This window comes from Salvelinus namaycush, chromosome 19 (genome assembly GCF_016432855.1).
Source record: "Salvelinus namaycush isolate Seneca chromosome 19, SaNama_1.0, whole genome shotgun sequence".
NCBI classification, from domain to species: Eukaryota; Metazoa; Chordata; class Actinopteri; order Salmoniformes; family Salmonidae; genus Salvelinus; species Salvelinus namaycush.
In genome coordinates, this window is record NC_052325.1 from 31,361,704 (window position 1) to 31,385,449 (window position 23,746).

General features: G+C 43.0%; 1 protein-coding gene across 2 annotated transcripts in view; it reads right to left on the minus strand.

Annotated features, from left to right (window-relative positions):
• The window catches only part of med14 (mediator complex subunit 14), a 51,130-nt gene that overhangs the window by 6,493 nt on the left and 20,891 nt on the right, over positions 1–23,746 (minus strand). Inside the window, exons 17-25 of one of the 2 annotated variants that reach the window (XM_039014821.1) lie at positions 23,026–23,186; positions 22,603–22,841; positions 20,688–20,840; positions 20,262–20,531; positions 19,910–20,159; positions 14,381–14,503; positions 13,597–13,776; positions 12,149–12,387; positions 9,743–9,922 (exon numbers count right to left, since the gene is read on the minus strand). In XM_039014821.1, coding sequence (XP_038870749.1) covers positions 9,743–9,922; positions 12,149–12,387; positions 13,597–13,776; positions 14,381–14,503; positions 19,910–20,159; positions 20,262–20,531; positions 20,688–20,840; positions 22,603–22,841; positions 23,026–23,186 — 1,795 coding nt within the window. The remainder of the gene's footprint in view (positions 1–9,742; positions 9,923–12,148; positions 12,388–13,596; positions 13,777–14,380; positions 14,504–19,909; positions 20,160–20,261; positions 20,532–20,687; positions 20,841–22,602; positions 22,842–23,025; positions 23,187–23,746) is intronic. The other variant, XM_039014822.1, reaches the window with a different exon arrangement.

The following is a 23,746-nucleotide window of genomic DNA, read 5'->3' on the forward strand; positions in this document are numbered from 1 at the left end:
GGGAAAGATGAACGGAGCAAAGTACAGAGAGATCCTTGATGAAAGCACTCTGGAGCAGGTTCAGGGCCTTAGTCTGAGGTCAAGGTTCACCTTCCAACAGGACAACAACCCTGGACATCCCGGGTGGCGCAGTGCTAGCAATTGGCCCAGCGTCAAACGGGTTAGGGGAGGGTTTGGCCAGCAGGGATGTCCTTGTCCCATCGCGCACTAGCGACTCCTGTGGCGGGCGTGGCGCAGTGCACACTGACACGGTCGCCAGGTATACAGTGTTTTCTCCGACACATTGGTGCGGCTGGCTTCCGGGTTAAGTGGGCACTGTGTCAAGAAGCAGTGCGGCTTGGTTGGGTTGTGTTTTAGAGGACAACGCATGAGTGTGGCCCAGCCAGAGCCCGGACTTGAACCCGATCTAACATGGGAGAGACCTGAAAATAGCTATGCAGCAACACTCTCCATCCAACCTGACAGAGCTTGAGAGGATCTGCAGAGAAGAATTGGGGAAACTCCCCAAATACAGGTATGCCAAGCTTGTAGTGTCATACAAAACAAGAGTCCAGGCCGCAATCACTTCCAAAGGTGCTTCCACAAAGTACTGAGTAAAGGGGCTGAATACTTATGTAAATGTCAATATTATTATTTTTAAATACATTTGCAAACATTTCTAAAAACGTGTTTTTTGTTGTTGTCATTATTGGGTATTGTGTGTAGCTTGAAGGAAGAAAGAATTTAATACATTTTATAATAAGGCTGTGACGTAACAAAACGTGGAAAAAGTCAAGGGGTCTGAATACTTCCCGAATGCACTGTATATCCAGCATATGCAGAGGAGTGGTCAGCTATTGGGGCCAGAGTGACTGCGGATGTGATTCGATACTGTGATTTTATTGTGATTGGAGGTTCCAAACATATTGCTCACCATATCTCTGCTGCAGAGGGACAAGAGAGCCATAAGAACGAGTTTTGATCAGTCATGGAAATAAAAGTGCTGAAAACAAATTGGCTCCCTATTTAAAAAGAAGATGGAGAATAAGCTGTGAAGGAAAAATACTGGAGTTTTGATTCAGGTACAGCCAACTAGCAAAAAAATAATATTGCGATCTTGTCAATACTATACATCGTCAAAAATAATATCCCGATATGTAACTGTATCGACCCCCCCCCCCCCCATCACTAAAAGTAAAGTGGAGGGACTGGAGAGAGAGAACTTAGGTAATCAACGAAAGACATGCATGCAGTAATCTTGGTTAACCCAGAACATTTTTTGTGATCATGTGAACGCATTCTCTCATTAGAGCTAAGTAATGTTTCTTTGGCTACTGCCCAATTCTCCACTAGTGATTGTCAGGTCTATTATTGCTTTTTTCCCATGTTATTTCAGCACTGGAGGCCAAAATGACAGCCAGTGAGCGAAGGGTGGAGGAACTGGAGAGAGAGAATGCATGCAAATTGTCAAAGGATGGCATACATGCACTAATAGGGCCGCCTTAAAATGTTTGTGAGCTGGTCATGTTGGATTTGTCTACTACCCAATTTCTCCCTTAGCGATTGTCAGGTCATTTGTCACAATTTCATCCCTGGAGGCCAGAATAACAGCCAGTGAGAACGGGAACACAGGTAATAAGAGAAGAGCACCTATTTTTGGCAAGCAATGCAGTGACTTTAACTGTAATAATTTTAAAGTTTATCAATGTGTGTCCTTTCATGCTGTTTTAGCCCTGGAGGTCAGACTGAGTGCCAAAGAGAGAGAGGTGGATGAGCTGAAGAGAGTGAATGCAGGTAAAACACGTGAACAAAAACATTTCACCTTTACCCATATGATTGTAAGGTTCAGTGCATGGGGCATTCCGCCGAATCTGCCTTTTCCGTAAATATGCATAAAAAGTATCTGTTTAATGCATTATATTATCAAGCAAAGTGTCCTGCACTTTGTTCTAATTGAAATTAAGATACATCATGTAAAACCTTAATAAAAGCTACCATGAACACTGAAAAAATTTGATTTTAGCCCGTCCCCACAATCTCTAACACTACGCTTCACCATAAAATATGATGATTAGAATCCAGAAATCTTCTTTTCTTGTATTATTGTGTGACTATTTCCAATTTAGACAAAATAAATTCTTACCGGAAAATCATAATATGTTAGTTAAAATATACATTTTAGTCGTGTCCCCAGGTTTTCACTCAGTCCTGTTACCCTGACAAGTTCCCCCCTCAAAAAATTTGGGACATTCCATAAGTCACATGATCAACAGGAAGTAGCATCATTTGAGTCTCCTGAAGGCCATGGGAAGACTAAAAGTAAGTTCTCTCACTTTTTTCTGTATTTTTATCATATTGTAAGTATGACTGAGAATGTCAATCTCAACATAGTCCTGTTAACTAAATTATTTCTTAGATGTTAAAAAAAAAAAAAGGTAAAGATAGTTTTGGCAAACCACTTGAAGGTGCTAAGTGTTCTCATGCTATTAGCATTGATGCCATGTGGCTACATTTCATGTATTTGCTAATGCTAAAATCTCATGCCTGTTACTTTCAGTCCTGTTACTCATATGAAGGGTAACAGGACTGAATAAGAGTAACAGGAGTGAGAAGTTTGAATGAAATAGCCATTTTAAATGTGTATCTGGTATATACATTAATTATTTTACTATTCTCTTGATTTTAAGTTTTACAGTTGCAATTACTGAAGGTGTTTTCAGTTTTACAATGTGAACACATTACTTACAAGGAGCCAATCCCATTAAGTGCTGCAGAGAAGCAGCGGCGCTATCGCACTCGACGCCGACCCAGAAAGGAGAGAGATACGTAAAGGAACAGCAGAAATACAGGGAGGACACAGCATCAGGCAGGAAGAAAAATGTCAATAACTTTAGTAAGAGGGAAAAGCGCTGATGTCGCAAAAAGTGGAGGGAGACTTACCACAGGATCAAGTCCAGGAAAGAAGCCCTAAAGCACCTCACCTCCAGATAGCCCCCAGCTTTCACTAGACAGAGTTGTTAATCCAGAGCCAAGCACTTCTAGGTCAGGATGAGAGTTAGTGCTAGTGTATGAAATGGATGTGTAAAATGAGTGATAGGGCATATAGATAACATTTTACTGTAGCCACTTATTAATTTAATTGAACAACTATTGTAATGGTGATGTACTTGTGTGTTTTAGGCAAAAAGATGAAGGGCTTAAAAGGAGGTGAAAGACAGAAGCTCCAGAAACAAACTGAAGAGCTACAAAAGCAGCTACAGACACAAACCTGGAAAAAGGAGAGGTAAAAGAAAAAACTTCAGCTTATGAAACAGAATAATCCATCTCCACATACAAAAGTTGACAACAAAAAAATGAGACTGCTTCACGTGCTACAAAACAAAATACCCTTCTCTTCCTTGAGGCCTTAGTGGAAGACATCCGACAGAGGCACAGCAACTCACGGGGAGAAAGGGAAAGGCAACTCATCTCAAAAGATAGTGACAGGAAAACTTTTGTTTAGGCTGCCATGTCTCTCCCAAAGTTCATTTGGGTTTTCAAAGAAAAGGTGGCTGATGAATGCAAAGAATGCAGAACTAAACTTAAACTTCGTAAGGAAGAGAAACAATAGGATGGTAGATGGCTTCATAAACAAAGAGATTTTTACACCAGGGATGATGTCAGTCGAATTACGACTGGGAAGAGGCAGACCCTCACCCAGAAGAAAATCAAAAATCAGAAGAGGTTCCATTTGGGCACGATGAAAAATCTACATTAAGTTTTTGGCAGAACATGATGGGTCGATCTCATACTCCCTCTTATGCTCACTGCGCCCCTTCTGGGTTGTTCAACCAACTAAGTGACCAGGAGACTTGCATGTGCAAACAGCACGAAAATCAGAGTTTTATTGTACAGAAACTACACCACCTGAAGATCATCAACACTTTCAATCCTGATGAACTTCTAAAATCCATCACATGCAACACGGAGTGCATGAAGTGCATGTATGGAGAATGTGCGTTGTGCAAGGACTTCTCTTGTCCCGTCTCTGGCCAATACAATGATAAGAATGAATTGACTTATGTCCAGTGCGCAACTGTGGATAAGGAGCACAAGAATGTTCCTAATGGCGGCACATCCAAAGTCACCATAATAAAAAATGAAGAGTTCCAGACCACCCAAGAGCAACTGCTGGAACAGCTGAACCTGATGCTGCGCAAGTTTAAGAGCCACACTTACAACATCAAGAATCAGTTTACTCACTACAGGGCACTGAAACAAGGCTTGAGAGCACATGAATACTTAATTCATGTTGACTTTCCCGAAAATTATGCCCATAAAGGTGTGCTTTATGGGCATACAACCCCCCGATCGGTGTCCTTCTGCACAGTGTCCCCCTCTAGACAGAAGGGCCAACCAGCAATCTGGCAGCACTGGTCACCAGTGCTTGTTTATGTGCAGAGTGCACATCCAGAGGTCTCCACTATCCATTTTTACAGTGATGGTGGCCTTTGCACTCAGTACAAGCAGCGAGGGGAATTATCCCTGATGCTTCAGAGCTGTTTTCTGTGTTGAGCAAGATGGATACAGCAATCAAGTTGTTTTTTGTGGACCAGGAAGCAGTCGACAGAGCAATGTCAGAGATTCCCAAGGATATGCCACCAGTTCCATCTACGATGAAGATGCAGTAACCCTAGGCCATGGAGAGCTGACCTACAGGGATGTCAGCTGCTTGTGCACAGCAAGACAACATCTGAACTGTGAGTGCTTTAATGTAAAGCATTTCACATTCAAATCGACAGAAGTCTCCCACGACCACACATGTCAAGGTTCGTTGTATGAAAAGGATTGGGGCCAACAGGTTTTGCTGGCCAGCCCTAGCGAAGACATCCTTTGGTACCTGTTTCAAGACATCCTGTGTACCATCCCACCAGTGAGGCAAGTCACAGCTCGTTACATGGAAATTGACATCGAAGTCTGGGCCAAACTAGAGACTGTTTATTAGAAAAGGCCAGGCAAGTTTTTGTTCATTAATTTATTGCAATTCTATATGAACTACAATTGTATGTCGTGTTTGCAAGTGAATGTTGTGTTTTATATGCAGAAAGTAGTATTTCAGTTAGTATTAGGTACTGGTAGTCAATGTAGAGATCTGAGGATCTGCTTCATATGCTCAGCTTTTTGTATTTGTTGTCTTTCTTGCCTTTTGTGGAGGAAGATGGAAAACCCATACTGTGCAGAGGCAGGAGCCAGACACAAATACTGCAGGGAGAGGAGTGATACTCAAACCTTCTCTCGGTCTCACTCTCCACCGCCCATCCCCACCCACCCACCCACCAACACGCACACGCTCACATACACAAACTCATGCAAAAGCATACACACAATTGTTACTGCTTTCATGTTTCTATTTAGACTCAGATCTTTTTTGCCAAATATAATGACCTCTGTTTTATCTTTGTTTAATTGAAGGAAGTTCTGTGACATCCAGTTATTCTCACACACAAGCGCTCATTCCTGTTACTCAGCGCTCATTCCTGTTACTCAGCGCTCATTCCTGTTACTCAGCGCTCATTCCTGTTACTCAGCGCTCATTCCTGTTACTCAGCGCTCATTCCTGTGACCCAATGTTCATTCCTGTTACTTAATTGTTTTTTATTTAAAAAATAAAAGATAAACCACTTATTTTTCAATTATGTTTGGTCCATCATTTAAACAATTGTTTGATAAATCACATGATAGATTTTTGATCAAATTGAGGTTGGGGTCTCCCTTAAAAATAAAAAAATGGCTTTGTGTTTGTCACATATACTCCCTCTCTGGCCTCTAGGTCACCAGACTGCTGATTATTACGCACACCTGTCACCATCGTCACGCACCAGTGCTTATTGACACTAACCTGGACTCATTCACCTCCTTGATTATGTCACTACCTTTGGTTCCTTCCCAGGCATTATTGTTTCTGTTTCATGTCTGTGTGCTGTTAGTGTTTCGTATTATGTTTCATTTATTTATTAAATATTCACTCCCTTGCTTCCCGACTCTCAGCGCACATCATTAGTGTTCTTAAAAAAAATACATTTTGCCTGCATAAGTTGTGACTTTTTAACTACAGATATATATTTTTTGAAAATGTAACCAATAATTTATTTAAAATACCCACTTTATTGATGGAAAAACAAGTTGGCATGACTTTTAGTTGATATTTAAACAGTTGTAAGACTTTTGGTAACAGGACTGAGAAAAATGCAACCATCTTCCATTTAGAAACCTTGTAAAAAATTTAAAAAATTGCCCGAGATTGACCATTACACATTTTGAATAGTTAAACATGTGTTATTAGATACAGTGCTGAAAAAAGACAAAGAATTAAGTTTCATTTTGAAAAGTTACAACATGCAAATGGCACCGATTCGGCGGAATGGCCCACATACAGAAGAAATGTTACATAACTCTCTCAATATGATGTTGACTATGTTTATTTTATATTGTCTTTAATAGTGAGCAGAGAATTATGGATAATGTGTAAAACACTCACCACCAAGGCCACCATCAGTATATTTCTAATGTATTGACTTTAGAGCTGGAGCAAGGAGATGTGGTATACATGCGTCTCCCCTCAGGCAGGATGCTCTATGATAATTCTAGTAACCACAACATCTTCAGTGGCTTCCTGCTCTTCCCAATGTAAAGGGAACAACACCAGTGCTGTGATGATCTCAGATATCTTCTGAGTCCACATGGTTCTAACCGATAAATAAGCATAATAAAAAGCCTCACAATTCTCCGTTAAGTGATAGCAGTTCTTACAAACAAATACTGAAAGGTGTTACTACTTAGCATATTGGTTATTGAATAAGGGTGTGTGCGTGCATATGTATACGGTCATTTCCATGTAAAAGGATCCATGAGCACCAACGTGAAGTTTATAGAAGCATATGAAATGTGGTGTCAAATGAAAGCTAAGAGTCTATATTTTTGCGAAATAGATCTTTTTTCAACCATTTTCCATCTTAAAAATTCTTAAACAACAGCTACTAGAAAAAGTCTTAAGGTATTAGAAATAATGTTGAAGTAAAGGCCCCTGCCAACTAATATTAACATTTATACACTGCTCAAAAAAATAAAGGGAACACTTAAACAACACAATGTAACTCCAACTCAATCACACTTCTGTGAAATCAAACTGTCCACTTAGGAAGCAACACTGATTGACAATAAATTGCACATGCTGTTGTGCAAATGGAATAGACAAAAGGTGGAAATTATAGGCAATTAGCAAGACACCCCCAATAAAGGAGTGATTCTGCAGGTGGTGACCACAGACCACTTCTCAGTTCCTATGCTTCCTGGCTGATGTTTTGGTCACTTTTGAATGCTGGCGGTGCTCTCACTCTAGTGGTAGCATGAGACGGAGTCTACAACCCACACAAGTGGCTCAGGTAGTGCAGCTCATCCAGGATGGCACATCAATGCGAGCTGTGGCAAGAAGGTTTGCTGTGTCTGTCAGCGTAGTGTCCAGAGCATGGAGGCGCTACCAGGAGACAGGCCAGTACATCAGGAGACGTGGAGGAGGCCGTAGGAGGGCAACAACCCAGCAGCAGGACCGCTACCTCCGCCTTTGTGCAAGGAGTAGCACTGCCAGAGCCCTGCAAAATGACCTCCAGCAGGCCACAAATGTGCATGTGTCTGCTCAAACGGTCAGAAACAGACTCCATGAGGGTGGTATGAGGGCCCGACGTCCACAGGTGGGGGTTGTGCTTACAGCCCAACACCGTGCAGGACATTTGGCATTTGCCAGAGAACACCAATATTGGCAAATTCGCCACTGGCGCCCTGTGCTCTTCACAGATGAAAGCAGGTTCACACTGAGCACATGAGCACATGTGACAGACGTGACAGAGTCTGGAGACGCCGTGGAGAACGTTCTGCTGCCTGCAACATCCTCCAGCATGACCGGTTTGGCGGTGGGTCAGTCATGGTGTGGGGTGGCATTTCTTTGTGGGGCCGCACAGCCCTCCATGTGCTCGCCAGAGGTAGCCTGACTGCCATTAGGTACCGATATGAGATCCTCAGAGCCCTTGTGAGACCATATGCTGACACATGCACATTTGTGGCCTGCTGGAGGTCATTTTGCAGGGCTCTGGCAGTGCTACTCCTTGCACAAAGGCGGAGGTAGCGGTCCTGCTGCTGGGTTGTTGCCCTCCTACGGCCTCCTCCACGTCTCCTGATGTACTGGCCTGTCTCCTGGTAGCGCCTCCATGCTCTGGACACTACGCTGACAGACACAGCAAACCTTCTTGCCACAGCTCGCATTGATGTGCCATCCTGGATGAGCTGCACTACCTGAGCCACTTGTGTGGGTTGTAGACTCCGTCTCATGCTACCACTAGAGTGAGAGCACCGCCAGCATTCAAAAGTGACTAAAACATCAGCCAGGAAGCATAGGAACTGAGAAGTGGTCTGTGGTCACCACCTGCAGAATCACTCCTTTATTGGGGGTGTCTTGCTAATTGCCTATAATTTCCCACTTTTGTCTATTCCATTTGCACAACAGCATGTGCAATTTATTGTCAATCAGTGTTGCTTCCTAAGTGGACAGTTTGATTTCACAGAAGTGTGATTGACTTGGAGTTACATTGTGTTGTTTAAGTGTTCCCTTTATTTTTTTGAGCAGTGTATTTAGTTTTGCAGAAATAATTTTGCTTTCTGTAAGTTTAAGAAATATAGCCTAGTGTATTGTCATTCTGTTACCAAAAACCCACACATCTTTAATATATGTTCTCATTTCTCTCCCTCATGAGGGAGGAATCTGAAAGTTCACAGAAGTAACAAGTAAAGGTAGACCTACCAATTAATTGTTTTTATTGATAACAATTTTGTTTATGAATTATTAAGTGACTAAAACTTGTCACTTTCCCACAATGGGAAATCATAGTAGTCACAAACCAGTTGCAGTAGAGCACAGAACAATAAAGAAAAGTAGTGTATAGTTCAGTACAGCAGAGGTAATGTAATATACTTTACTCTACTGGACTGTATAATACTCAATTTTTATTTTTTTTTACTGTACTCTGAACTGTACTCAGCTGTATTTTGATATCCAAACTTGTGAAACATAGATGTCTATGATTGGTACAGATTTGGTCCGTTCTCGACCAACCAGATTTGGTCTTGTTTGGGGGTGGAGCTCATTAGAATAATATGCAATTGTGAATATTATTATTTTCTACCTTTGTGTACCTATTCAGGATACATCACCATGAAGAGAATGACATTCATAATTATGTATTTCTGTATAGTACAGATCAAGGACCATTGTCATTATGTTACCGGGTGTTGATCCACTTCACTTAGTTCAATAACTAAAATAGATTTTTTCCAACTCATGGTGCCATATCATAGCTGACACCTCATTATTTCTGCAGTCATCATTGAATCTTATTTCGGAGTGGAGTTTTTCTGATTAGTATATTTTGGAAAACGTAGTCACAAAAATCTGAGGGAGATTTTAAAGTAAATCTGTTACTAAAATTTGCATTGTTCCTCAACAAAAACATGTTTTAGTAAAAATGTCAATGGCAATTGTTAAAAGTAGACTTCTGTATATAGGTGTATGGCTTGTTAAATTTAGCAATCAATGATTTTTGTTTGGCATACATTTTAAAGTGAAGTAGTGAGTCTCAACATCCCTCTTTTACTGTGGAATTGCCCATACAATAATAATACATGGTTTTTAAATAGCAATCTTAAAGGACCCAAAGATGCTAGTCACTAGTCTTACCCGGGTCTCGAAGAACTTCTCCAAGACCTGTAGCTCCTCCTGTGACCAGGGCCCGGCGTTCTCGGGGGTGACTTTGAGCTGCAAGGTCTGGTAGGTCTTTGGGTTGAGCGCCACGCGACACTTCAACACCTCTGTCTTGAACATGATCACACCCGGCTCATTAGAGTTCACGATGGACAGCTGAAGAGAGAGAGAAGGGGAGAGGAGAGAAAAGGGAGAGGAGAGAAAGGATTATTAGAACAGAAAACAATGACCGACAAAAAAAACTACAGATAAATACAAGGGAGAGTTTGTTCCACATTGTTACTTTATAAAACTAATCTACAGAGAGGTATGGACTTTTTCAAAAGGTCAAATTATAATGGAGTAGGACATTAGCCTCCATCTACTGAGACTTGGGTTGCATATTTTCCCTGTATTTTACAAATGTTCCATCCCGAGAATAAATCACTTTTGTGATTAATCACTTTCAGTTCATCCACACCGATCTCGACAAACCTTTTCTGTATGGACCTCACTTTCTGCACAAGGGCATTGTCATGCTGAAACAGGAAAGGGCCTTCCCCAAACTGTTGCCACAAAGTTGGAAGCACAGAATCGTCTAGAATGTCATTGTATGCTGTAGTGTTAATATTTCCCTTCATTGGAACTAAGGGGCCTAGCCCAAACCATGCAAAACAGCTCCAGACCATTATTTCTCCTCCACCGAACTTTACAGTTGGCACTATGCATTCGGGCAGGTAGCGTACTCCTGGCATCCGCCAAACCTAGATTTGTCCGTCAGACTGCCCGATGGTGAAGTGTGATTCATCGCTCCAGAGAACACATTTCCACTGCTCCAGAGTCCAATGGCGGCGAGCTTTACACCACTCCAGCCGATGCTTGGTCTTGCGCATGGTGATCTTAGGCTTGCGTGCGGCTGCTCGGCCATGGAAACCCATTTCATGAAGCTCCCGACAAACTTGTGCTGACGTTGCTTCCAGAGGCAGTTTGGAACACGGTACTGAGTGTTGTAACCAAGGACAGACGATTCTTACGTGCTACCCGCTTCAGCACTCGGCGGTCCCGTTCTGTGTGGCCTACCACTTCGTGACTGAGCCGTTGTTGCTCCTAGACATTTCCACTTCACAACAGCATTTACAGTTGACAGAAACTTTACGAACTGACTTGTTGGAAAGGTGGCATCCTATGACGGTGCCACGGTGAATGTCACGGAGCTCTTCAGTAATGCCATTCTACTGCCAATGTTTGTCTATGGAGATTGCATGGCTGTGTGCTCGATTTTATACACCTGTCAGCAACGGGTGTGGATGAAATAGCCGAATCCACTAATTTGAAGGGGTGTCCACATACAAAAGTATACCTTTCATAATATTTCCCCTAATGTTATTAGCCTACCTCCCCTTTCTCTCTCTCTATTGTTGCTTCATTCCTTCCTCACATTCAACAGTTATATTAAATAGTTTCTCCTGCATGAGACTGAGTTGGAGAGAGAGAAAGACTGCGAGAGAGTGCTCGAGCGTGCACTGATTTAAAGCAACGATATTCCAGTGATAGGCTGTTTTAACACTCTGCAGCTGCAATAAAAACATATTTACAATTAAAAAATAAGGTGATCCCGAAAGCCAGATTGAGATGGGTAAATTAGACATGCATTCGGTCTTTATATTACTGTAGCATAGACCTTACCAAGAAAATGCATTGTGAACTGTCTGTCCCCACCCTGAGCGGTGATGATTCATCATGCAGAGGCCGTAGAGAAGCCAGATTTACACATCGCATATCATTTAACAGTGAGATTTCACACCATTCTTTTCATGTAAATAATTTATTTTAATTCACCGGTTTCTCGCATTTATTTATCCCAGGAAAAGGGAGTGGTATTGGACGGTAAATCCCGGTAAATGGGTTCCCGCCATAAAACCCTAAGCCATTCAACCCTAACTCAGACTGCTAGGGTTGAAGGTCTGAGAGATCCAAGGTTGGAAAAAATCTGTGGAATAAGGGACAGCCCTGCTGAGAGCCTCTACAGAGGAATTTGACAGAGATGAATTCGAGCTGGATGAGAGAGATAGCTGGTTACGCTGAAGAGATATGAAGAAACATTTGATTACAGAGGTAACACTCACGTTAACCTCCAGCTGGATGAGATGGAGACAGAGAAATGGAAGGATGAAAAGAAGAGGGAGAGAAGTGTGAGGAAAGCCAGAAATATGTTCAAAACAAAAACCAGAGAGTGAGGAAGAGATGGATAAAGAGAGAGAGATAGAGAGAGAGAGAGAGAGAGAGAGAGAGAGAGAGAGAGAGAGAGAGAGAGAGAGAGAGAGAGACACACACACAGAGACTAAACAAGACAGACAGATGGACTAAACCAAGATGAGTCAACAGCAGATCGCCACCACTCACGTTGGGTTCTAGTTGGATGATCCTCTGCAGGTGGCGTCTCATGATGACCGAGCCCAGGAAGCGCTCCAGCGGCGAGCAGAGGTAACTTCCTGCTAGGCCCGGCACCAGGCAGGGTGTGGGCGAGGGCAGCAGCAACACATGCAAGGCATTATGGGTGAGGATGGTGGGGATGGAGGCAGCCCAGGAACGCTGAGGTAGCTTACGGGGCGGGGGCATACTGCTGGGCATGGCCCCGGAACCTGGAGAGAGGAGCGAACAGTACCGTTAATCTAGGGAATGGTGAGACTGAACACATCCTTAAAGATATATATTTTTTAATATACATTCGTGCAACGGTCTTAAAACCTCACTAGGGTAGGGGGCACTACTTTCACCTCCGGATGAAAAGCGTGCCCAAAGTAAACTGCTTGCTACTCAGGCCCAGAAGCTAGGATATGCATATAATTAGTAGATTTGGATAGAAAACACTCCAACGTTTCTAAAACTGTTAAACTAATGTATGTATGTGAGTATAACAGAACTGAAATGGCAGGCGAAAACCTGAGGAAAATCCATCCAGGAAGTGCCATTATTTTGAAATGGCACTTTTTCCAATGAATGCCTATCCCACATTTAAAGGGATAGGACCCAGATTCCGTTCCCTGTGGCTTCCACTAGTTGTGAACAGTCTTTAGACATTGTTTCAGGCTTTTATTCTGAAAAATGAGGGAGAATGCCAACTTTGAGTCAGTGGATAGTGGGATGTCCCCAGAGCTGTTTCCTGCGCACGACCGAGAGCGCGCCTTTCTTGTTTTTCTTTTATATTGAAAATTTAGGCTAAAAACAACCTGAGGATTGATTATAAACATCGTTTGACATGGTTCTACGAACTTTACGGACACTATTTGGAATTTTTGTCTGCCTCTTGTGACCGCATTTGAGCCATTGGATTACTGAACAAAACGCGCCAACAAAATGGAGGTTTTTGGATATAAGGAGGGAGTTTATCGAACAAAACAAACATTTATTGTGTAACTGGGAGTCTTGTGAGTGCAACCAGACAAAGATTATAAAAGGTAAGTGATTAATTTTATTGCTATTTCTGACTTTCGTGACTAATCTACTTGGCTGGTAACTGTATGTAATGTTTTGTGTTCTGAGCGCTGTCCTCAGATAATCGCATGGTTTGCTTTCGCCGTAAAGCCTTTTTGAAATCTGACATGACGGCTGGATTAATAACAAGTTAAGCTTTATTTTGATGTATTACACTTGTGATTTCATGAAAGTTAAATATTTATAGTAATTTAATTTGAATTTGGCGCTCTGCAATTTTACCGGATGTTGGTCAGGTGGGACGCTACCGTCCCACACCCCCCCTAGAGAGGTTAACATCCCTTCAATCTTTGTAAAAACATTAGATTTTCAGTCGAGTGGATTGCCAGTCAGTCAGGTGTTTATGTGATACTCACTCGAGCCAGTGCGTGGGGAGTGTGAGGCGTCGGGGATGGGTGAGTGGAGTGAAGGGTTTCCAGGGGACATGCCGTGGATACGAGCCCCAGGAGATGGCCCTGATACCTGGGGAGATCCTGGCCACTGGCCCCTCTGGCTGGGAGACACCATGGCATAAGGGGAGCTGGGGTCCAGAGCACCTGGGAAACAGACACGTAGCCAGACGCACACCACCATCATCATCATCAGTAGCGTCCACTGATATCATCATCCTTATAATCTTCATCATTCATTGTCATGAACCCATTACAGTGTACTCAGACAATCACAGACAAAACATTTTTTTACTCTCTCAAACACTCACTGATTGACAGTACTTGCTCTCTCCCATTAACTCTACAATAAAACTCTCCACAGTTAAACCACCACCGGTGACCCACTGCCCAGTCAACCTGGGGTTCTCAACCACTTCAAAACAGACTAAACAGGTGTCAGAGCTATCAGAGAGACCGGTGAGCAACATCCCAGGGACTAGTCCCGGTCCATGTGCTGGAGGTTGGTCTACAGCCCTGCCCAATCCCATCCTCAGCCTACCCAGGGACAGCGTTTTCTCAACCTGCACCAGGGTCTGGCTATAGTTATACTCCATGGAGGGAGGACCCATCCATTCAGCTCAGCCTGCCACAGCCCAGCCCCCTCCTCTACCCCAGTCCAGCCTCATCCTTACTATCCTCTACCCCAGCCCAGTCCCATCCTCTAACCCAGCGCGGTCTGTCCCTGTGGTCAGTGCGTTGCACCACTTACCATGCGGGCTGGCAAAGCTGGTTGGGCCCATAGCTATCCCAAGAGAGGAGGGAGAAGGGGTGGGCCCAAAGGGAGAGGGAGCCCTCAATGCTCCGCTAGGGGAGCCCGACGCATGGATGGTCCCTGCGCACACACACACACCACACCGACCAATAAGGCGCGTCAGACACGGGCCAATAAGATCAGCTCACACACACACACACACTCGCATACCAGGATTTCCGTTAGCCGGCTTGTTGCCGGCTTTTGGCCCACCCAAAAATGTAAAGCCGATAAATAAAACTGTTGCCTGCCAAAATGACCAATTACAAAATAATGCTTTTTATTCATCGATGGAAATACATTTGACAGTCATGCTTGCTGGTCTTTAGGTTCATTTGCATAATTTGGTGGAATTAATTTGGACTGTGTATTTTTGTTAGTCATCATGTATCTTATTTATCTAACAACTACCACATGTGCACAGCATACAGAGCCTATTTTGAGGGGGATTTCTCCTGCAGCTCCTCAGCTGGTTGCTGCTAGAGTAAAACATGTGCTTTAATAAACCCATTCATTGTGCAACAATTCTAAATGTAATTGCGTGTTAAAAACAGTTTTGGTGCGCGATTAAAAATAGCTACTATTTTGTATTTCTCAGCTGGTAATTGAAGCGCGCCTCCCATTCACCATTCAAGTGCAGGCAACATGCTATCAGCGCATCACCCACCACTTCACAAAATGTGCTGGAGGCAGTATGAATTTTGAAAACATACTTAATTGTTTGCAACCTGAATGGCAATTATTTTATAAAGACTTCATAGCTGGCGCGTGAGTTTCAAGTTCGGTAAAGCTTACAAATTCATCCTGCTATCTATGATTATCATATGCGCATTTTCATGGAACTGTTTAATTTAATACAAGTTTCTGTTTCTCAAAATCATTGTCAGGTGGTTAATCATAAAAATCTGAATTAAATGATAAAAATCTCAAAGTAAACTAAAGGGAGATCACCATCCCCTGCCATATGGACACATTGATACACCGTGATTCATTAGCAACTAAAGAAATGAGCACATGGAACTCAGAGCCTATAGGCCAATGCAGCACTAGGCCATTGCTCTTTCACACCGGAGATTGTTGTACTGATTTTTCAAATAGCTTACTGTGTGGAACTATAGTTAATATATTATCATTTGCAATGGATGTAAAAAAAAATAAAAAGTAAAAACACTCCTACATTTCTGCGTAGTAGGCCAGGTACTACTGTGTGCTCAGTTGCGCGCGCTCCCTCAACATTACACCAACATAGAAACCACACATGCTCATTGCACACATTAAGCATTCCAAACAAAAGTACAAAAAAAATGACAAATCTCGTCAATGATGATTATGAAATAAAACTTGTTTCTCACAAGTGTAGCAGGTTGTGAATTCTACAAACAATGTTTCCACTCCACTTAATACACGCATTAATAGAAATTAATGTAACCAAATGACGGGGATTAAAATTGATTTAATTGTTTCCCCCCTCATCAATCTACACACAATACCCCATAATAACAAAGCAAAAACAGTTTGACATTTTTGCAAAATTTATTTAAAAAAATATAAATATCACATTTACATAAGTATTCAGAGCTTTACTCAGTACTTTGTTGAAGCACCTTTGGCAGCGATTACAACCTCGACACTTGATGATACAAGCTTTGCACACCTGTATTTGGGGAGTTTCTCCCATTCTTCACTGCAGATCCTCTCAAGCTTTGTCAGGTTGGATGGGGAGCGTCGCTGCAAAGCTATTTTCTGGTCTCTCCAGAGATGTTAGATCGGGATCATGTCCGGACTCTGGCCGGGCCACTCAAGGACATTCTGAGACTTGTCCTGAAGCCACTCCTGCATTGTCTTGGTTGTGTGTTTAGGGTCGTTGTGCTGTAGGTAGGGGAACAGTTGCCTCAGTCGGAGGTCCTGAGCACTCTGGAGCAGGTTTTCATCAAGGATCTCTCTGTATTTTGTTCCGTTCATCTTTCCTGACTAGTCTCCCAGACCCTGCGGCTAAAAAACATCCCCAATGCATGATGCTGCCACCACTATGCTTCACCGTAGGAATGGTGCCAGGTTTCCGCCAGACGTGATGCTTGGCATTCAGGCCAAAGAGTTCAATCTTGTTTCGCGTTGTTTAGGTGCCTTGTGGAAACTCCAAGCGGGATGTCATGTGCCTTCTACTGAGGAATGGCTTCCTCCTACCATAAAGGCATGATTGGTGGAGTGCTGAAGAGATGGTTGTCCTTCTGGAAGGGTCTCCCATCTCCACAAAGGTACTCTGGAGCTGTCAGAGTGACCATTGTCTTGGCTGTGTGTTTAGGGTCGTTGTGCTATAGGTAGGGGAACCGTTGCCTCAGTCGGAGGTCCTCCCTTAGTCACCTCCCTGATTAAGGCTCTTCTCCCCCGTTTGCTCAGTTTGGCCGGGCGGGCCAGCTCTAGGACGAGTCTTGGTGGTTCCAAACTTATTCCATTTAAGAATGATGGAGGCCACAGCGTTCTTGGGGACCTTCAATGCTGCAGACATTTTTGGGTACACTTCCCCAGATCTGTGACTCGACACAATCCTGTCTCGGAGCTCTACGGACAATTCCTTCGACCTCATGGCTTGGTTTTTCTCTGACATGCACTGTCAACTGTGGGACATGTGTGTGCCTATCCAAATCATGTCCAATCAATTGAATTTACCACAGGTGGACTCCAATCAAGTTATACAAACATCTGAAGGAAGATCAATGGAAACAGGATACACCTGAGCTCAATTTCCAGTCTCATAGTAAAGGGTCGGAATATTTATATAAATAAAGGTATCTTGTTTTTTATTTATTTATTCATTTATTTGCAAAAATGTTCACTTTGTCATTATGGGGAATTGTGTAGATTGATGAGGAAATTGTATTTAATACATTTTTGAACAAGACTAATGTAACAAAATGTGGAAAAAGGAAAGGGGTCTAAATACTTTCCAAATGGACTGTATGTAATCAAAGGGCAAACAATTCACACAATGAATGCTCAAGAATTGTCGGGAGACAGCTGAGTGGGAGAGAGAGAGAGACTAGGCTATATCTTGGCCACACACCCCTCCCCTTCTTGTCTCAACATTTTAAATTATACTCAATAATTTACTCGATACATATTTTAGATGCATTTCACTGACAGACGCAAGTTAATAATCAACTAGGCCTACTGCTATGTGCGCTGCCCAAATTGCGGGCTTCCCAAATAGGCATAGGCCTACGAGCTAATGATCCTTGATTCCTCTGTGGCTAAGTCATGCTTTCTGGTGAAGTATTTTGAATTATTTTATTTATTTCTGTATAGACAGGAGTAATTATATAATTTTGGTAAATGTATTTTGGTAAATCCTAGTCATATTAGCAACCCATCCTAGTTGTTGCATCTTTAGATGCCCCCTCTTTCTAAGTTTCTAAAAAAGATTTTCATCTCAGTCACATATGGAACCGCTATCAAGTGCACTGTTTAGAATGGTGTTTTCCCAGGGGGCACTGTTTAGAATGGTGTTTTCCCAGGGGGCACTGTTTAGAATGTTGTTTTCCCAGGGGCACTGTTTAGAATGTTGTTTTCCCAGGGGCACTGTTTAGAATGGTGTTTTCCCAGGGGCACTGTTTAGAATGTTGTTTTCCCAGGGGGCACTGTTTAGAATGTTGTTTTCCCAGGGGGCACTGTTTAGAATGTTGTTTTCCCAGGGGCACTGTTTAGAATGTTGTTTTCCCAGGGGGCACTGTTTAGAATGTTGTTTTCCCAGGGGCACTGTTTAGAATGTTGTTTTCCCAGGGGCACTGTTTAGAATGTTGTTTTCCCAGGGGCACTGTTTAGAATGTTGTTTTCCCAGGGGCACTGTTTAGAATGTTGTTTTCCCAGGGGCACTGTTTAGAATGGTGTTCCCGCGAATTACATTTTGGCAAATGTTTGAAAATTAAGTTTAATTGGCTGCTTCATTACATGTTCTGTTAATAATTTACTCTTAGATGTAAAGTCCCCTGTTTAGGGGACCGGCGTGGTACCGATACCGACCGACATTTTCGCTTATAAATTGATCTGTGAACACCATAGATCGAAATGGCTTGCATTGAGTGATAGCCCTGGTTCCCACGGAACAGTAGTATATTTGTGTAACATAGAATGTTAAATCTGAAACCACTGGGATGTCCCTCCTACCATTTCTTTCGCTCTTCCGACTATCCATCAACTCCTGGCTGAACCCTACGTTACAGCTGTTAAATTCATGTTTTATGTATCCCTATATTTCTGCTATTACGGGGCTATCACTCTGTCAAGAGTGCGCCTGTGCGGGAAGTTTGGTTGTTGATGGACCTAGCCTTGAGTGGAATGGCTACCTTGTAGTGTGTTCATACAGTATAGTAAACTTTGTTAAACTGTAACCTTGTCGTTGTGTCATTTCGAGTTAACAGCCACCTTACAAAGCACATGCCTGCAATCATTACATCGTAGCACAGCAGGAGAGAGTGGTTTCATCTCTATAATACATTCAGACATCAATTTATAGCAATTAATATAAAATAATCCATAAAAAAAAAAAACACTAATTGACGGATACGATTATTGAGATGAAAGGCGAGTTCCTAACGAGTTGAAAAAGCCAAGCTAGAGCTCTGTGAGACGTTCACAGCGATGGGGGCAGAGGTTTGACTCAAGCGAGACCGTAAGCAAATACGCACACTAATCATACAAATGCATATTTTGCAGTTATAAGGAAAGTGAATTCTTATAGCTAGTAATTTTACAATTTGATTATACTATATTTAGAAAGTATAAGTAATTTCAAGCATTATTCATAGTTTTTTTTATAAGATAAACATCATAAAATATTTAATATTGTCATAATATTCGTACTGTGTACTTGAGGTTGTCTCCTCAAATGTGATTACACCTCAGCAATTTATTTTAAAAAAATTACCAGAAAGGTGAGATTTGAACCTTTCCTGGATTATGCAGCATTACTAGTTATTGGGGATTACGTAGATTACATTTAGTTTGTTTTAAAATTAATTACCTAAATCTAAATGTGATTTCTCTCATTCTGAGCACCGTGGGTGACCGCCCTAACGGCCAATGCAGCCAGAAGAAAATGTTTTATGGCCGGTAAATTAAAATCTTCCCTGGTCACGTTGTCTGGCGCCACATTTTCCTAACAGAAACCCTGTCACATACATCCATTCACGCACACACACACACACAGGCTGAAGCTGGGCAGCGGCTCTAGGGCTGAGATGGGTGAGCAGGACTGGGTGCATGCTTTCTCCTTTCTGGACACAACTTTCGCACACACACAGTTTGCCATTCAGCATGTGCATGACAGCAGTGGCAGGGTGAACACACACAAAGAGAGTGATATCACTTAGTGGGTGGATGATGGGTGAGGAGAGGACCAGATAGCATTTGGTCTCTTTCCTCTGCTCCATAGTGGGCTGCCAAGCACACGTGGCACAAAGAGGGAACACACAGGACACACATCCCTCTCACCTGGGGACTGTGTGGGCATCATGGATGGCGAGGGTGCCACGTTGGGATGGTAAGGGGTGGGCGGGGAGGTGAGGGGAGGGTACACCCCCCCAGGACCCCCTCTCATTGTCTGCTGCTGCTGCTGGGCCTGACATTGGCTCATGAGGGTGTCCATTATGTCACCCCCCACAGGCGAGGGCGGGTTGTCGTCTTCGTTGACGGAGCGTCGCCGAGCATCCTGGTTACTGTCAACAAACATGTTGAGGAACGTCTGGTAGAGAGAGAGAGAGAATCCTTGAGGGGCACTAGACAACAGAATTCAAATTCCTCATACAATCACACAAACCCATCCAAGCCCTCTCCTCCCTTGTACCTTGAGTCCCGGGGCGGGGTAAAAGCCCTCCACGATCTTGGTGTTGTCGAAGAGGCTGTAGGCCCCGTCTCGTATGGCCACCACCCCGCGGCTGCGGCAGTAGATGTCGATGCAGTACATGTTGCGGAAGGCCAAGCGGATGTGTGTGGGTGACTGGGGCAGGATGGAGAAACACTGGTAGGCTGTGTTGGTGCGCTGCGTTAGCCCCAGCATGGGCACTGTGGGTAGCTTGTTGATGGCATTCAGAGGGGCCTGGGTGTCCGACAACACCTTGGGAGGGGAGGGAAGTTAGACAATGAATACAAAATAAATGTAATCGAATTTGTGCCACTTTGGTGGAGGGTTCCAGTGTATGTAAGAGTATGTGCGTGTTCTGCCCCTGTATAGTTAGGTTCAAGCCCAGGTATGTGTGTACGCGTGCAGTACCTGTAGTAGCTGGACTACAGTAGGGGTCTTGTTGAACATCTCCTGCAGTTGATGCAGTATAATGTTGTGACAGTTACTACAGCCCGAGTTGGGTCCTACTGTCCCTAGAGAGAGATGAAACCTCTGGGTGCTACTGTTCCACTGGATGGTCACCTACAGGGGAACGAGAGGCGGCAGAGAGAGTCTCAATCAATCACATGTATTTATATAGTACTTTTTACAAACAGTAAGGAAACATACAAGGCAGGGATTGACACTAAGCTCTCAAAGGCACTTGCAAATCAGGCAAGTACATGTCATGTTTTACTTGCGCAAAGGTCATGGTCAGTCGCCCCAAAAAATCGAACGGTCTGTTAGACAGACAAATGGTAAAATGTCAAGTACCTCTGTGGTAGATTGAACTGCATCGCTCCTTAGCAGTCATATGAAGGACCATATCTGAATTATATGTAAAAAATAAAAATTGTATTGTTTAAACTATGAATTTTTTGTTATTTAAATGAGATTGCAGTCAGAGCGCACTGCAGATACTGCGTCCCAACTTTTTTTTACTGCAGTAATTTTGCAGTTATTCCGCAATTACTGGATCCAAAATACCACAGGTCGACAGTAGTTACTTTTTTTGTCAGCCTAAGATTTTTTTATTACATTTGTCACATCGCTAGTTATACATATGAAAGAAAGTAATAATCACAAAACAATAACATAGGGGCATGAAAGGTACTTTTTGGGAACTAGCCATGTCTGGGGATAACAAAGAGGACATTTTATTTTTCACGAACTCTCCCTTTTAATTATGAGGCGGCAAGGGAGTAGCATTTTCCACAAGCCTTTTTCTCATGGCAAATTAATGAAACTGTAAACACAATGGCTACACTATGGACAACTAAATCAAATGTTTAGGCCTATCTTCTCTGTCTAAACTGAAAAACACTTAGGACTACTTGAGTTGCGAGATAATTTTCTCAATGAAGGACTGCAAGCACAATTTGGCCCGCAAATCGCGCTACTGAAAGAGGTGTAAAATTTGCTTAATATATGTAGTTGGCAGTCCATTAGGGAGGGCGTATTCATTACTCCAATTCTGTTGCAAAACGTTTCATATACAGACCGAAACACTCTGTTTGCGTCCGCTTGGTTCTAATGAACACAGCCCTGAACACAAAAACAATGATTGATAGGCAGCTTAAACTTCTTCAATTCAACCATTATGGGGTTAAAATACATATACATTTGTAAACAGCCACCTACAACAAAGACAATGCGTAAGATTCAAATAAATGAGAGCAGCAGCAGTGTGATTCAATAAGAAGTGATATCAGTACCATTGTTGTCGTCCTTATCTTCAAGCGTTTATTCAAGTTGAATTATCTTTGTATACCAACAGCAGTCGCACCATTGGAAGACATAGCTTTGACTATAGCCTACAAAAGCCTATTCCTGCTATTTTACCTCGATCCATTAAACGCATATGATGGTTCATCATAGTGGTTTCTGATATGTGGTCAGACTTGCTCAGGCATTTAAAATTGTGCCTTCCTTCATGAACAGAAAGGTGTCAAATAATTTTTGCGAAATTGAGTCAAAGCAACACGTAACGGAGGGAAAAGAGAATGTAGGGAGAATAACTGTGATCACTTGGCTAAGTTTCTTTTTTGTTGCGAGTCACTTTTGCACATGAACAAATTAAAACACTATCGTCAACGTGACTTAAAGGTTGTCTTTGGGACAGAATGTCACCTGCCTGTTCAGGAAGCCACAAAGCAGATTCCACCTGTCCGACTGTTCAGTTTACCTGCCCCCGGCAATCGGGCAACCGTTAATGTCAACCCCTGCAAGGGATCAAACACTCCCTAGGTGGAAAGGAATGTTTAGAGAGGAAATAGACGCAGGTTAGATTTCAGACTTTACTCACCGAGCTACCCTTGGTGCTGCCGTAGCACAGGACCAGTTTGCGGTAGTTATATAGCCGGATCTCACTGAACAGACTCAGGTAGGACGGCATCTCTGGTAGTGATCGTGAGAACACCAGGACACACTGGTAAAGCTGGCTGATGGCGCTCCAGTCGTTGAGGAACATCTCCACCACCTTCCTCCCTCCCACAGGCTCAGACAGAGGGTTCTCATAGGTTAGGTACACGTGGCGCGTAGAGGCTGGACACACACACAGAGAAAAGGGAGAGATAAGGGCACATTAGACTCAGTTTGGGTAGTATGTGTGTGTGTGTGTGTGTGTGTGTGTGTGTGTGTGTGTGTGTGTGTGTGTGTGTGTGTGTGTGTGTGTGTGTGACAACATGTGCATTTATGTGTGTGTTGTTGTATGTGCTCATGTGTGTACCTTGCTCCTTGCTGTGTGTGCTGTTGAGCGGGCAGTTGGCCAGAACCAGCTCCGCGACCCAGGTACGGTTGTTCCGGCCCTGCAGACGGAAGGTGCAGTCCAGCAGAGAGCGCTCCAGTGCCTGCCTCGTCTCCTCCCCTACGCCCTTACTGGGAGGGATCCTAGGGAGAGGAACAGGACCACAAGGGGTTAGGTACATATCTATCACTGAAATGATGGGAATAAACTTACATTTAAAATAAATCAATTATATATATATACAGTGGTGAGAACAAGTATTTGATACACTGCCGATTTTGCAGGTTTTCCTACTTACAAAGCATGTAGAGGTCTGTAATTTTTATCATAGGTACACTTCAACTGTGAGAGACTGAATCTACAAAAAAAATCCAGAAAATCACATTGTATGATTTTTAAGTAATTAATTTGCATTTTATTGCATGACATAAGTATTTGATCACCTACCAACCAGTAAGAATTCCGGCTCTCACAGACCTGTTAGTTTTTCTTTAAGAAGCCCTCCTGTTCTCCACTCATTACCTGTATTAACTGCACCTGTTTGAACTCTTTACCTGTATAAAAGACACCTGTCCACACACTCAATCAAACAGACTCCAACCTCTCCACAATGGCCAAGACCAGAGAGCTGTGTAAGGACATCAGGGATAAAATTGTAGACCTGCACAAGGCTAGGATGGGCTACAGGACAATAGGCAAGCAG